Below are 13,029 nucleotides of genomic sequence, written 5' to 3' on the forward strand. Positions count from 1 at the left end.
CGGAGGTGGGGTGTGATAGGAACTAAATGACTTTCAGGAGCTTTAAATATGCTATTGCATTTAATTCATACTGAATTATACTAGGTTAATTCTAGCATAATTAGTATAGTCTAGGTTAATTAGTACAATCTAGGTTAATTATACTTCATTTAATTCATACCGAACAGCCTAGGTTTTCTTAGCCTGAATTTACACAGGAGGAAAGCAAAGCTCGGGGACTTAAGCAACTTGCCCAAATCCTCACAGCTCCTTAACTAGCAGAGCACAGACTGGCTTGGACCACTGTGCTCTTCACGTTTTCTTTCTAACCCTTCCTGCCGCCGCCGCCGCCGCCAGCAAGCCAGCAAGCCGTCTCACCCCAAGCACAGCAGCACATACTTTCTCGGTTGTGTGTGAAAGTTCACTCTCAGCTTCCGCCAGCAGTCGGTCAGCCTCCCTGAGCTCTGCTCGACGTTTCAGGAGGGTCTTCTCGATGCACTCAATTTCATCTACAATATCTTCATGGTGCCTGAGTGATTTTTCTATTTCTAGTTCATTCATAAGACTCTCAACATTTCCATCAATGAAGTCTCTAAAAAAATCATATATACACACTCATCAAGAGATTTTAAATGTGACAATATAGATACTTGTAGCCTAATGATAAAAAGATGCACAATGATTTTCTAATTTTATATGAGAAGGAACTGGACAGACAGCTACATCTGATTAAGTTCAATATCTATGCTTACCTTTTTACTCAACATGGCATACTGTTGACAATAAGTGGATAATATGTAAAATGTATGAGGCAGTTGTTTTGTCCTTTTAAATATAAAGATTATTTTTTCATCAGCACTTGGTCAAGACAATGCTGATACTTCAATTCTTCTGTGGTATAAAAATAAAACAAACCACTGCCTCAATAATCATCCATTCCCTCAAAACTATCCTAAGTTTCTACTAGAGTAAAATTATGGTGACGATATTTGACAAATCAGAAAGCGTAACACAGGACTTGGTAACTCAAGGTTAAAGTCAAAATTATTTGAAAACGGGACTATCATTGACAGAAAAACATGAAAATAAATTCAACCACATATTAACAGATTAATTCTTCTTTGGACATTTTTGTGTTATCCAAATTCCCTAGAATGATCATTTATTATACATTTATAACTAGGAAAAGAAGTGGTTCTCCCACTGCACTACACCCCCCTCAAAAAAACTTCACCTCCCCCATATACACCTACAAAAATGAAATAACCATCCCCCAAGCCTTCAAACATCTAGTCCCAACCTTCTCTCGGTATGACCCTTGGTTTTCCCTGCCAGGTCTATCAGTCACTCTTGCGTTTGCTCCTAGAAGGCAGAGACCATATCTCACTCACCTCTATGTACTCCACAGGTCTCCCCGCAACCCTGGTACCTGGGCCAGTCTGGCTTAAGGGACAAAAACTGGGGAACTGTCATAATTCATGGTCTAGTGCAGAAGATGGGCTTCTACATAACTGACCCATGCAGCAGATACAAGCATTAGCTAACGGACCCTATGCCAGATGCTGGGGCACAGAGAGGGAGGCCCCGCTACTGCCCTTCTGGGTATCTTACAACATGGTCTGAACAACACTACGCCCAAGGTTGCCAACTCCAAACTGTGGGAGCCTGAGATGAGAAAGCTTTTCTGTCAGAGGGGATCCCTAACCTTCATCTGGAAAGACACTGGAGTTAGGTGGAGGGCAGGTCGGGAAGCCATTTCAGGCAAAGGACAGCATGTGCAGAGGTGGGGAGGCAGGAGAAAATGTGGTGCTCGGGGAAACCACAGCAAAGTGTAGGGCCAGAGTAAGTACCGTGTGGGAGAGAAGGATAAAAAAGAGAGGTAGGGTTCAGATTTGCAGGGCAGTATGTATGCTGGTGGGAACGAGAGACACAGGGCAGCGTGCACAGTTAGGTCTGCAGCCATGTCGAGGGTGGGATGGAGAGAAAGACACTAGACCTGGAAGGCCTGACCTAGGATGAGGATGACTAAAGGCCAGGGCAGTGGAGACGAAAGAAGGGGACCAGTTTGAGAGCTCTTTGTGTACAGAGTCAGTAGGACTTGGAGAGCAGCTGGATCCCTGGGGGAGTGAGGGAAAGGCAGGTGTTGAGGACACCCAGCATGTTTTCAGCCAGGGTAACTGGGGAGGGGTGGTGGTTGTGCCATTCTCCAAGAGGGACTACAAGAGGAGCTGATACGGATTACTGGCCAAAAGAACTTAGACTTCTACTGTCCCATATGCTAATCTCCACGTGGCTATTAAATTAACTCTGTTCCTCAGTTCTATTAGCTACATTTCAAGTACTCAATAGCCACATGTGGCTAAGGCTACTGTTTTGGATAATACTGATCTAGAACATTCCCAAGATCACAGAAAGTTCTACTGGACAACACTGATTTAGGTTACCTTAATGAACTAATATCATATTCATCTGAGTTATAAAGATAAAATGGCTAATAATTACTTTCGCTGTTGATGTTTCTGAATGGTTCTATGCAATTCTTCTACTTCGTGCTCTAAGTCTCTCTTCTCTTGCAAAAGATCATCAATATTATGATGCAGTTCTTCTATTTCTTTCTCACACTGCCGCTTGGATACTCTCATCCACTGTTCCTGTTTCTTTGATTTTAAATGCTGTATTATGTCTTCCAATCTGGAAACTTCATTCTCCTGAGCAAAGAAAGAAATGCAATACTGAAATATCACATGATGTTTCCCCTTCCTCCTGCCCAAAACTGAAATTAACAGTGATTAAAGTGGTATCTTTTTTTTTTTTTTTTAAAGTGGTATCTTTGACCTGATAATAGTGGTAGCTTCTAAGACTTCAGTATGAAAAGAAAAATTAAGTCAAGCCAATTTCTTCACGTGCCATAGATGAAATTGACGGACCAACAGATCTTATGACTCTTCCATCAGTCCAGCTATGGCTGATAAATAGTCACCAAGCACCTCCTGTGGATAATGTCTGGCTCCAGAGTTCAGCATCTAGCAGAAGACACAGACAGAGGTCTCTCCCTCCTCTGCGCACATGGGAGAGGAGTTGGCTGAGAAGGATGCCTAGAGGAAGTGGTGTTCTGCCTGGTTTTGAAGAATAAATGAAATAGGAAACGACTACGCTGAAGAAATAATGTGCAAATGTAGGGAGGTATAAAGGCACACCCGGGAAACTACAGGAACAGCCGGGTACTGGTGGAGGGTAAAAGAACCAACAGAATTGCTATAAAAACAGTGTGCACTGAAAAAACTGCAGAATGACACGAGTAACTACCATTTTTAACCATGTAAACATCCACAGTCCCTCTGAAACTAGTCTGACCTACTAAAATGGGGCTGGTGGCTTGGCACCCAGGTATCCTAGTCCTTTATCTTCCTCTCAATCCGCTGAGAGGAAAAGGAAAAAATAAAGAGCTCCAGGTGCCTTAAGTTTGAAGGAGGCCCTTGTAATGCATTTTATTTCTTTAAAACAGAAAAGTTATAAAGGAAGCTAGTGATTAGGAAGTAATCATTTCTTAGAATTTAGCCTAGAGGAAAATATGAAATACAGTAAAAATTTATACACAGTTAAATGAACTACACAGCCTACAAATAAAGAAATGTTATGCAGTCATTAAAATACTGCTTAAAAACGCTTGTAAAACCATGGGGAAAATGCTTGTAACATTAAGTGGGAAAAACAGGACACAAAATTATGCACACAATAAGAACTATGAAAAGAAAGAAAGAATAATCATTAATTTCACCACCCAGAGATAACCCCCACCAAAACCTTACTGTACGCTGCTCTTACATGTGTTTGTACACAAGCACACATAATATGTGTATGCACAGGCACAGGCACTAGTATGTGAATATGCCTATACATACACATTAACATAGTACTGGTCAACAGAAAAATATGTAAAAAGCTTGCTAAAAATGGCTATTTTCTGGACTGAAAGCATTTTTGTTATAAAATGGTTAAACCAGGTTCGTAGAATGGCCTGGTACCCTAACTCCTGTCCAGAACAGTGTTTTAATAAGAGGATGCTTGCTCAGTTCTAAACATCAGCCTTACAAACACACTTTTGGGGTATAATCCATGCATAAGTAGGTCGACTCATTAAGTATATAACCTACTCAGTCTCCCATGGAAGCAGTGTGGACAGGGGTCTTGTGTCTTTCCACTTACTAAGTTATGGTGCTCCGGGACATTGCAGTGCAGCACGCCCACTGGGATGAGGGGGATGGAGAAGTTGGGGGGTGGAGGCCCATATACGATGGGGGCCCCAGCGGGAGGCGGGCCATAAACAACAGTGCCAGGGGTGAGAGGTTGGCTGTTGTTGGGCAAGGGAGGAGGTGGTGCATACAGGGCCATGCCCTGGGGTACAGGAGAACCATCGGGAAACACGGTATACATCATGTATCCAGGAGGAGGCACAAATGGGCGGTCCTCTTGGTCATCCAGCTCACTCTCTTCCTGGCTATCTCCTCCACTGTCTGCATCTTGAAACAAAAAAACAGAAGAGCGTTTTATTCCCATGGCTCACTAGGTAAACATGTCAGTAGAGAACAGCAGTGTTTAGGCCAAGATACCAGAGATGTGAAAATAAAATTCTGTAAAAAAGGTCAAAAGCAGTTTTGAAAAGTGGATCAAACAGGGATGCAAATTATTTTCACCAGGTGAACTTGAGTTTTTCTTTTTTTTTTAAATGAATGAACTTTATTTTTTTTAATTTAAAATTTATTTTTGGTTGCATTGGGTCTTCGTTGCTGTGAGCGGGCTTTCTCTAGTTGCAGTGAGTGGGGGCTACTCTGCGTTGTGGTGCGTGGGCTTCTCACTGCGGTGGCTTCTCTTGCTGTGGAGCACGGGCTCTAGGTGCACGGGCTTCAGTAGTTGCAGCATGCGGGCTCAGTAGTTGCGGCACTCAGGCCCTAGGGCCCGCAGGCTTCAGTAGTTGTGGCACATGGGCTTAACAGTAGTTGTGGCACATGGGCTTGACTGCTCCGTGGCATGTGGGTCTTTCTGGACCAGGGATCGAACCCATGTCCCCTGCACTGGAAGGTGGATTCCTAACCACTGTGCCACCGGGGAAGTCCCCTGAGTTTTTCTTATACCTATCTGTTGGTTTTTTCCATCTTCATTCATTCAGCAACATTTGCGTGCCTGCTTCGTGCTACGTAAAACACCAACAGAGAAGTGCTGTGAGATACCACAGCCTCTCTCAGTTGTTGGTTCTCTTACTTATCTCCCCTATAAGCAGGAACTAGTTTTTTTTTTTTCCACTGATGAAGAAAGCCTAGCACACAGCAGGCCCTCAATAAATAGTTCCTGAATGAACAAATTCTCAGAAGGTAATATTCCCATTTTACAGATTAGCAGTCTCAGAGTGGCTAAATAATTCCCCTAGGATAACACAGTGAAAGTGCCAGGATTTACCCCAGGTCTGACTCTTCCCCCTGGAGCTCTGGAAGACAGACCTGTAACACTTCATTTCAGTCGAGCTAATTAGTGCCATAACATGAGGATGTAAACTGCCACGTTCCAGGAGTGGAGGTGAAGATGTCGCTCAGTCTGCCGGGAAAGGCAGGGAGAAGGAAGGGTCCAGAAAAGGAGTGTTGTTTGAGGACCTGGGTCTTGCTGAAGGATGAGTAGGAATAGGTTTGGGAGAGAAAGGAGGAAGCAGGATATTCTGAACAGAGGGTTCAAAACATGGAGGTGTGAGAAACGTGGCATGCAGTGGGTATGGCTGACATGTGGGAGAGTGATGGAAGGTGAGACAAGAGGTCGTTGGCCAAGACCAGGTCACAGAGGGCCCTGCAGAGCAAGGTAAGGAGTCTGGACTGTGTCTTATGGATTTCAGGGAACCAATAAAAGGTCATTAAACAGGCAAGAGAAATGCAACTTCCCTGATGTAACTTACCTCTATTTGAACATGATTTATGTAACCCACTCCTGATGGGAGAATAAACCCAGTATCCTGAAGTAGGTGGAGGTGCACTGTGTTCCTTCCCATCCTGCCATGGTTTTCTAACAGGAGTTGAGGCTGCATACTTTAGGCCGACACCAGAGTCCTTGGTGGCCTGGGAACTGTGGCTGGAAACCTAAAATAAATGACAGCAGAGCATACTATCTCTTAACAAATAAAAAGGCCGATGTGGAGAAATGTCAAAGTCTAGAGCGAAGTTGAGAAAGAACTGGTTTCTTTTCATATATCGTAATCTCATTTTTCACAGGCAGAAACGAGACGTGATTACGTGGTCATATAACCTGCATGGGTGTCAGCCTCCCGTCTCCCGTACTCATCTTTCCTGGTGGTTTCTCTTCTTTTGCCTAGTCCTTGATGGCCCAGCAACTAAGATCAAGGAAACAGGAGCTTGCAAGGCAAGCTGGGATATTAGTCTCCTGTTGTGCCAGGAGCTTGGAGTGGCTTTAGAGCTCTACTCTGTTACTCTCCCTCTCCTTTCAGTTATAAGTCGACCCTCTAACCTACACTGCTTCCACCTGCAGCCCTGGCTGTGACACGGATGTCTGGCTTCCTTTAGATTTCTGGGAGGAGGATTTCAGATTCTGCTTTTCGGGGTTCTGATTAAGTCTGAACGACCTGGGGATCCTAGCATGTGGGAGCTGCTTCTCCTGACTGCTGTTGTCAGCTGATTCTAGCAGCATGTTGCCCAGCTCCTCTGCTTTGGATAAGAGCCACTTACAGTCCTCTCCTTCCTTCCCACATTCAGGCTGCAAGCCCTGACATTTTGCTCCCTGAACACCCCTCAGTCCATCTCTGCTCTAGCTCCACTGCTCTGGCTCTGGCTTCTTCCATCCTTCACCCGAACAAGTTCAAACAGCCCCACACAGAGTTCACCCACTACAAGTTTAGCCTCCACACTCCGCCTGATTATTCTTCCTAAACTACAGCTCTGATCATAGCACACTCAACTGCAGTTTCCCAAGGCCTACATAATTAAGTGCAAGGGATTTTGAGGCCCTTTTTTTTTTTTAAAAAACAGCATGACCCCAATCTACGTTTCCTGTTTCACCTTTCATTGTTCCCATCCAGCCCTCCAGCCCCACAAGGGGCTAAGCCAACTCTCCTTTTCCTCACAAGCTGTTCCCTCCCTCCTGAAAGCCCGTCCTTTGAGGGTTGCTAAGTGCTGACTTCAAGCTCCTGTTTGTGAAGCCTTCTTCCCTAAACATCCCCATGAGATAAATCTTTAACATTTCTCTGCAACTGGGGCACGGAAGTCCAGTCTGTTGTCACATGCGTGTCACTGTTTTGTAATTACATTGGTGTGCTTGTCTTCCCCACCAGCCCATGAGCTCTTTGAGAGCAGGGGCTATATGATTCATCATGGTTCCCCACCAAAGCCTTGTACTTGACCTAGACCTAAGTACTGAATGAATGTGTTAAAAGGAAATGCAATCCAGGTGCTACTTTTCTGTCTGAGACTCTATAATTCTACTGCCATTTTCAAAAGGCTCTCTGGGCTCAAGTCACTTTATCTACCCTTATAGGATCCTTGTTCAGGGATCCCACACATACCACCTGAGCATGAGTGGGCAATTGCCACATTCCTTGGGAATGCCCCATTTCCATCTCACACAGCACAAAGTACTTAAGAACCTCAATGCATGGCTTAGCCTAGATATGTTGTTCTTGAGACCTGATCACAGATTTAGGGAAGGCAACACAGTCACACTTTCTTAAAGAAAAGTTAGTATATATTCCCAGCACCACAGACTTCCTACTTTTGATGATGATGGTGGTGGCATAAAGTACCAATAGCCTCGTCTTTTGAAAGGATCTGCCATGCTGCTGATGTAATCATTCTGATAAGAAACTTCACGTCGGAGTTCAGCAATTTCTTCCAAAACATTTTCAAAGCCTCCTCTGTTATCTGTAAAAGGAAAGCCATTCTGTGAAGCTGGGTATGAAATCATCTACTTCCTCTCTCTCTCAAAATACAAAAGTGATTCCACGAGAGCCAATGACTTTTATCAGTTCCTCAAAGCTGCCGTTCAGCCTGTCCTTTGGTAATAAATTTTTGTTGACACTTAAAGAGGATAGACATATCCTACTGCTGTTCACTTATAAAGTGAGCCAGAGAAAGAACAGATTTGTAAACAGTATTTCTTTTGAAAATACAAACATAAATCTCTCTTTGTAATCAAATCCCTTGATACTGCACTTACTTACATTTAAAAAAGTGCTTTATTTATTAAGCTAATTATCACAGCTCTATAAATCGAGCATGGAATTAGTCTGTAACCGTTAAATAAATTTGCTAAAGGTAAAAAACAAACACGATGATTTAATTTTAGAACTACAAAACCACTACCAAAATCAAAGCCCAATACCTTACCAGCCCCAGTGAGGTCTAGTAAATTCCGCAGTCTTGCGATCTCTTTCCTTTGTCTCTCCATGGTCTCATTCAGTTTTTCGATTTCTAGCACCTGTGAGTTTGCTCCTCTGGTGCCTACCTCGACTTTCTCCATCTCAATTCGAAACTATTAAAAAATCACATATACAAAGTTGCCAATGAATATTCTTTCCCAGATGCATGTCTCCTTGCAGTAAGATTCTAATTCTATAATTTTTTACTTACACTTTACTAACGAGGAACTGCATTACTCCTTACATTTAAACCATGCAATGCCTGGCACACGGCAGAGAATCAAGTACCGATTGGCTATTGGCTGCACCTCAAAATTCTTTGAGATGTCGCCTACACTAATTCAATCTTTTAGGAACTGATAAGTACCCAGTAAGGAGGCGGTCTCATGGGGGTACCAGCACTGACCTGCTCCTCTTTATCCCTGAGGAGATTCTGCAGGAGTTCGATCTCCGCTTCTGCTCGGGTCAGATCCCTGGCGGCTTGAGCTGCCTTTCTGCTGAACCTCTCTGTTTCCTGCAGCTCCTACAGGGACAGAGGTGTGAGAAAGGCACCACTGCTATTGCAGGCTGCCCTCTTTATTTCTTTCTTCCTCTGAATGAGTCTTCTGCTTTCATCAGATCGCCCGCCTGGCTACTCCATGCACACGTAGTGCCAAGTCCCAGCTTATCTGTGCTGTTCCTATGATTTGGCAGCTCACTCTGGCACTCTCTGGGGGCCAAGTGGGCAGGGTTCTGCATCAGAAAGAGCAAGGACTAATTTTTTCTTCTCTGTTCTACAGTCTTCCATGACTGGTGTCTCTGTGGACCCCCATGGTTAGATTTTCCCTCCTATGATTTACTGTCTTAATCTCATAAGCATTTGCATCTTATAAAGACTATAACAGACTTATCTCAGTCAGGAGTCATAATAACCCTGTGAAGTGACATATTGTCATCAGACTGCACGAGATGACAAGGACAAAAAGTTGAGGTTCAGAAGGGTTATACAGCAAGTCTTGAAGACCTCTGTTCAGATGTGTATTGACAGGTGCCTCCCTAAGCAGAGACCCCTACACTTTGAGATTAGGATAGTATATTTCATTTGATGTCTCCTTTGGGACTCAATAATAGAGTACAGGACCCATAGCAGGGTTGTGACGGGGGAAATATAATCTTCAGGTCTGAAGAGGAACAGACAACTTTATGGTGGTTTATAAAAGAGCCAAAGTCTATAACAAGAGATCAATAATACAAGTTGCTATGTTTTCTGACAGGGGCAGCCCTGCTGGAAACTTGTTCTGTACGTGGGGAGTCACCTCTGCGCGCTCCTGGTTAATTTTCATAACGGTTCCATGAAGGGACTTGAGCTGGTCTTTGGCAGTGGTGAGCTCAGCTGTGGCCAGCTTATCAGAGGCGGCCACGGCTTTCTTTAGTTTCTTCAGTTCTTTATCTAAACCAAGAAACTGTGCCTGAGATTTGGCATCTTCAAGTTTCTTCTAAAATAAAAGAAACACTAATTAAAGAGATGAATCATTTGGTAGCAATGAATTAAGACAAAAGCCCCATGAGGGCAGGGACTCTGTTCACACACCCCATGCCTAGAACCATACCTGGTACTCAGCAGGTGCTCCTGAGTGAATAAATAAATAACAACATCTCAAAGCTGTATGATAACTTAGAATGAAATCAGTATACTTAGTCAAGAATCTTCGTGATCATAATCCATTCATTTGTTGTAGAAACATTTCTTGGCACCATCACCAAGCAATGGGCCCGCCCCTTGTGATCACGGAGTCAGGCACTGGGCATATGGTGGTAAACAAAACAGACTTGGCTGCTGCCCTCAAGGAGCTTATGAGAGACATGTATTAAACAAACACTCAGACAAATGTGTAACTAACACTGTGCTCACTGCTATCAAGGGACAGAACAAGGTACTATGTGAGAGGCCAGCAGGGGAGACCTAGATTGGTGGGGGGAGGGCTTTCCGGAAGAAGAACGGTGGAGGGACATGGTCCAGGAGAAGGAACGGCCAGGAGGGAAGACAGAGCTTGGGAAGAGTCAGGAACTGAAAGAAGCAGCACGGTAAGAAAAGGAGAGAGCTCAACAGAGGCGAATCATGCAAGGGCTCAGAGGCTGAAGAATTTTTGTCTTTACCCTAAAGACAACAGAAGCTGCTGGAGAGAAGGGGAGACGGGGAGGGGCTGACAAGAGCCTATTCATGTTTTTGGAAGAGCGTGTTGGCTGCTCTGTGGAGCAGGTCATGAGTGGAAGTGGGGGACTGTCAGGTGGCCACAGCAGTTGTCCAGAAGTGAGATGATGGCTGGATGAGGGTGGTGGCACTGGAGAAGGACAAAGTGCAAATATTCCAGAGAGATTTTGGAGGCAGACTCAATAATACTTGGGAACTGATGGGTTCTCAGTGAAGCATGAAGCAACTCATTCACTGGGGCTGGGAGAAGGGAGAGGGTAGGTGTGAGACATGAGAAGGTATGAAACAGTGCAGCAAGGGAGTGGCAAACATCTATAGTGTTACTGCTATGCCTGGATGGGTGACTTTTTCTTCAGGAATACTTAGCCATGGGTGCAGGTCTACAGAAAGCAGATGGCTGCAGTTCTGTCATAGAAGATAGGAGAAAAGAGCAAGGGATTTGAGGATACTTGCAAAAAACAGCGAGAGTGGGAGACCATGGAATTTAAGTTGGACAAGGAAGAAAGTAAAGACAGGAAAGCCTAACACACAGAAAAGGTGGGGGTAATGCACTGGGATTATCAAGAAGGTTGAAAACCTGTCAGCATGACTCATCCCAATAGCATTTAAGCCCCACCTCACTGACTCTCAAGTCACTCCTTACATCCCAATTCTCTTGCTTCCATCTAGCATGGCACCCTTGTCTCAGGCTCTTGATTCGATGACATGCATCTAGGTCTCTCTAGGTCAGGTCCACCTCTGGGCCAGCAATGCAGCCAGAGGTGACCGCGGATCACACCCCTCTCAGCTGCCCCATTGCTGGGTGCAGGACCCTGGCAGTGGGGACTCATATGTCTCTTTCCTAGTCTTGCCCACCTTCTTCTCTAACTCTTGGAGTTGGGCCAGAATTCTCTCCTTCTCTTCATCAGCTTCCTGAAGTTGGAGATCTGTAAGGCCTTGGATTTCCTCCATACTTTTTAGATTTTCTTGTAAATAGTGAATTTCATTCTCTAATTGCTGAATTCTTGCTTTGTGTTGCCTCTTGTCAAAATTAATCTGTGAAGAAATCAAGTTTCAAAGATGATTTTTAAGCAAAGTATGTTTTGAGCAAAACAAAAACCTTCTAGAGGATTATGTTTCATTTTACTAAAGAGTAAAATGAAATACTGTGCTAATGAGTTACTGCGGATGTGGCTTTATCACAACTGCTCTCTAGGATCCATTTTAATGTTTGCCTCATCATGAAAATAATTACATCAAAAACTCAGATTCTGGCACTATACTACACTCTAGCGATGTTGGATTATCCACTTGCACGTTAAGAAACATCTCTCACTTGCTTCCAAAACAAGGAAAACACAGTGTCACAAAGAAGCCTGACTTTGACATCAGTAACCACATTTAGAGTTGAATTTTAGTCACACCTAGTTTGACTTATTAGGAGTGAAACTAACAACAATTACACTGTATTTAAAAAAATTATACCTTTATTAATTATACCTTAATAAAGGTATACCTTATAAAGGTATACCTTTATTAAGGTATAATCTACATAACAGACACTATTTTCTTTCTTTCTTTCTTTTTTTTTTTTTTTGGCTGTGCCACGCAGCTTGTGGGATCTTAGTTCCCCATCAGGGATCGAACCCTGGCCCTGGGCAGTGAAAGCAAGGAATCTTAACCACTGGACCACCCGGGAATTCCCTACACTGTATTTACATGAGAAAGGAAGCACTGTAATTTGCTGAAAAATATGAATGTTTTCTGAACACTTCCCTCTAGCTGCCTCTTGCCCTTCTCTTACTCTTGCTTCAAGGTCTCTCTCACAGGCCTGCCTGAACTCTTCTTGTCCGCTGGCCAGCTTCTCCTGATGCAGAGCCACTTCTTCTTGGAGTTTTCTCTCTCTCACTTGAGCTTCCTCTTTTTCCCACTGGGAACGTGTAAGGATTTCACTGAACTGTTTCTGCAAATCAGCGAGACTTTTCCCTAAGACATCTGAAGGACTATGGATTCTGGTAAGGGGGGGAAAAAAAAGATGGTATAAGTGTGACATTTTATTTTTGATGCTGGATGCTGGGTGCAAACATGCCGGTAAAATTAGTGCAGAAGTAAAAAGAGTTGTGAGGAATGGGACTGGTGTCAATCCGTAGCAAATTACTGTGCACCTCCTGAGTGCAGATCATTGTTTTATTAAATGACTGTTGCCACTCTGAAAGCACAGGCTCCTGTCAGGCTAACAATGTGTGTTCAAAGAATAAATGTCCATTTCGTATATTCAAATTAGCCTCAGTTTTCTTTCGATATTTGTTTTCTATTTAAAATGCATAATGTGACTCTACTTCCTGACCATCTGCAGTAAGCTTTCAAGAATGAGTTACTCGTAAAACCTTTGTGTTTTTTAAATTAAATAATACCAAAAAGTACGAAAGATCAAAAAAATCAGTGACAGACACTTGAATTAAGCAATCTGTGT

General features: G+C 43.6%; 1 protein-coding gene across 3 annotated transcripts in view; it reads right to left on the reverse strand.

The window, feature by feature from the left end:
• CNTRL (centriolin) overlaps positions 1-13,029 on the reverse strand; it is an 85,572-nt gene that overhangs the window by 22,645 nt on the left and 49,898 nt on the right. For 2 of the 3 annotated variants that reach the window (XM_060014224.1, XM_060014223.1), the window contains exons 17-26: positions 12,361-12,568; positions 11,433-11,612; positions 9,682-9,861; positions 8,793-8,909; positions 8,355-8,499; positions 7,741-7,889; positions 5,918-6,098; positions 4,186-4,499; positions 2,482-2,687; positions 379-571 (exon numbers count right to left, since the gene is read on the reverse strand). In XM_060014224.1, the coding sequence (XP_059870207.1) occupies positions 379-571; positions 2,482-2,687; positions 4,186-4,499; positions 5,918-6,098; positions 7,741-7,889; positions 8,355-8,499; positions 8,793-8,909; positions 9,682-9,861; positions 11,433-11,612; positions 12,361-12,568 (1,873 nt within the window). Of the gene's footprint in view, positions 1-357; positions 572-2,481; positions 2,688-4,185; positions 4,500-5,917; positions 6,099-7,740; positions 7,890-8,354; positions 8,500-8,792; positions 8,910-9,681; positions 9,862-11,432; positions 11,613-12,360; positions 12,569-13,029 lie in introns of all 3 variants that reach the window. The other variant, XM_060014225.1, reaches the window with a different exon arrangement.

Source organism: Delphinus delphis, chromosome 6 (genome assembly GCF_949987515.2).
Source record: "Delphinus delphis chromosome 6, mDelDel1.2, whole genome shotgun sequence".
NCBI lineage: Eukaryota > Metazoa > Chordata > Mammalia > Artiodactyla > Delphinidae > Delphinus > Delphinus delphis.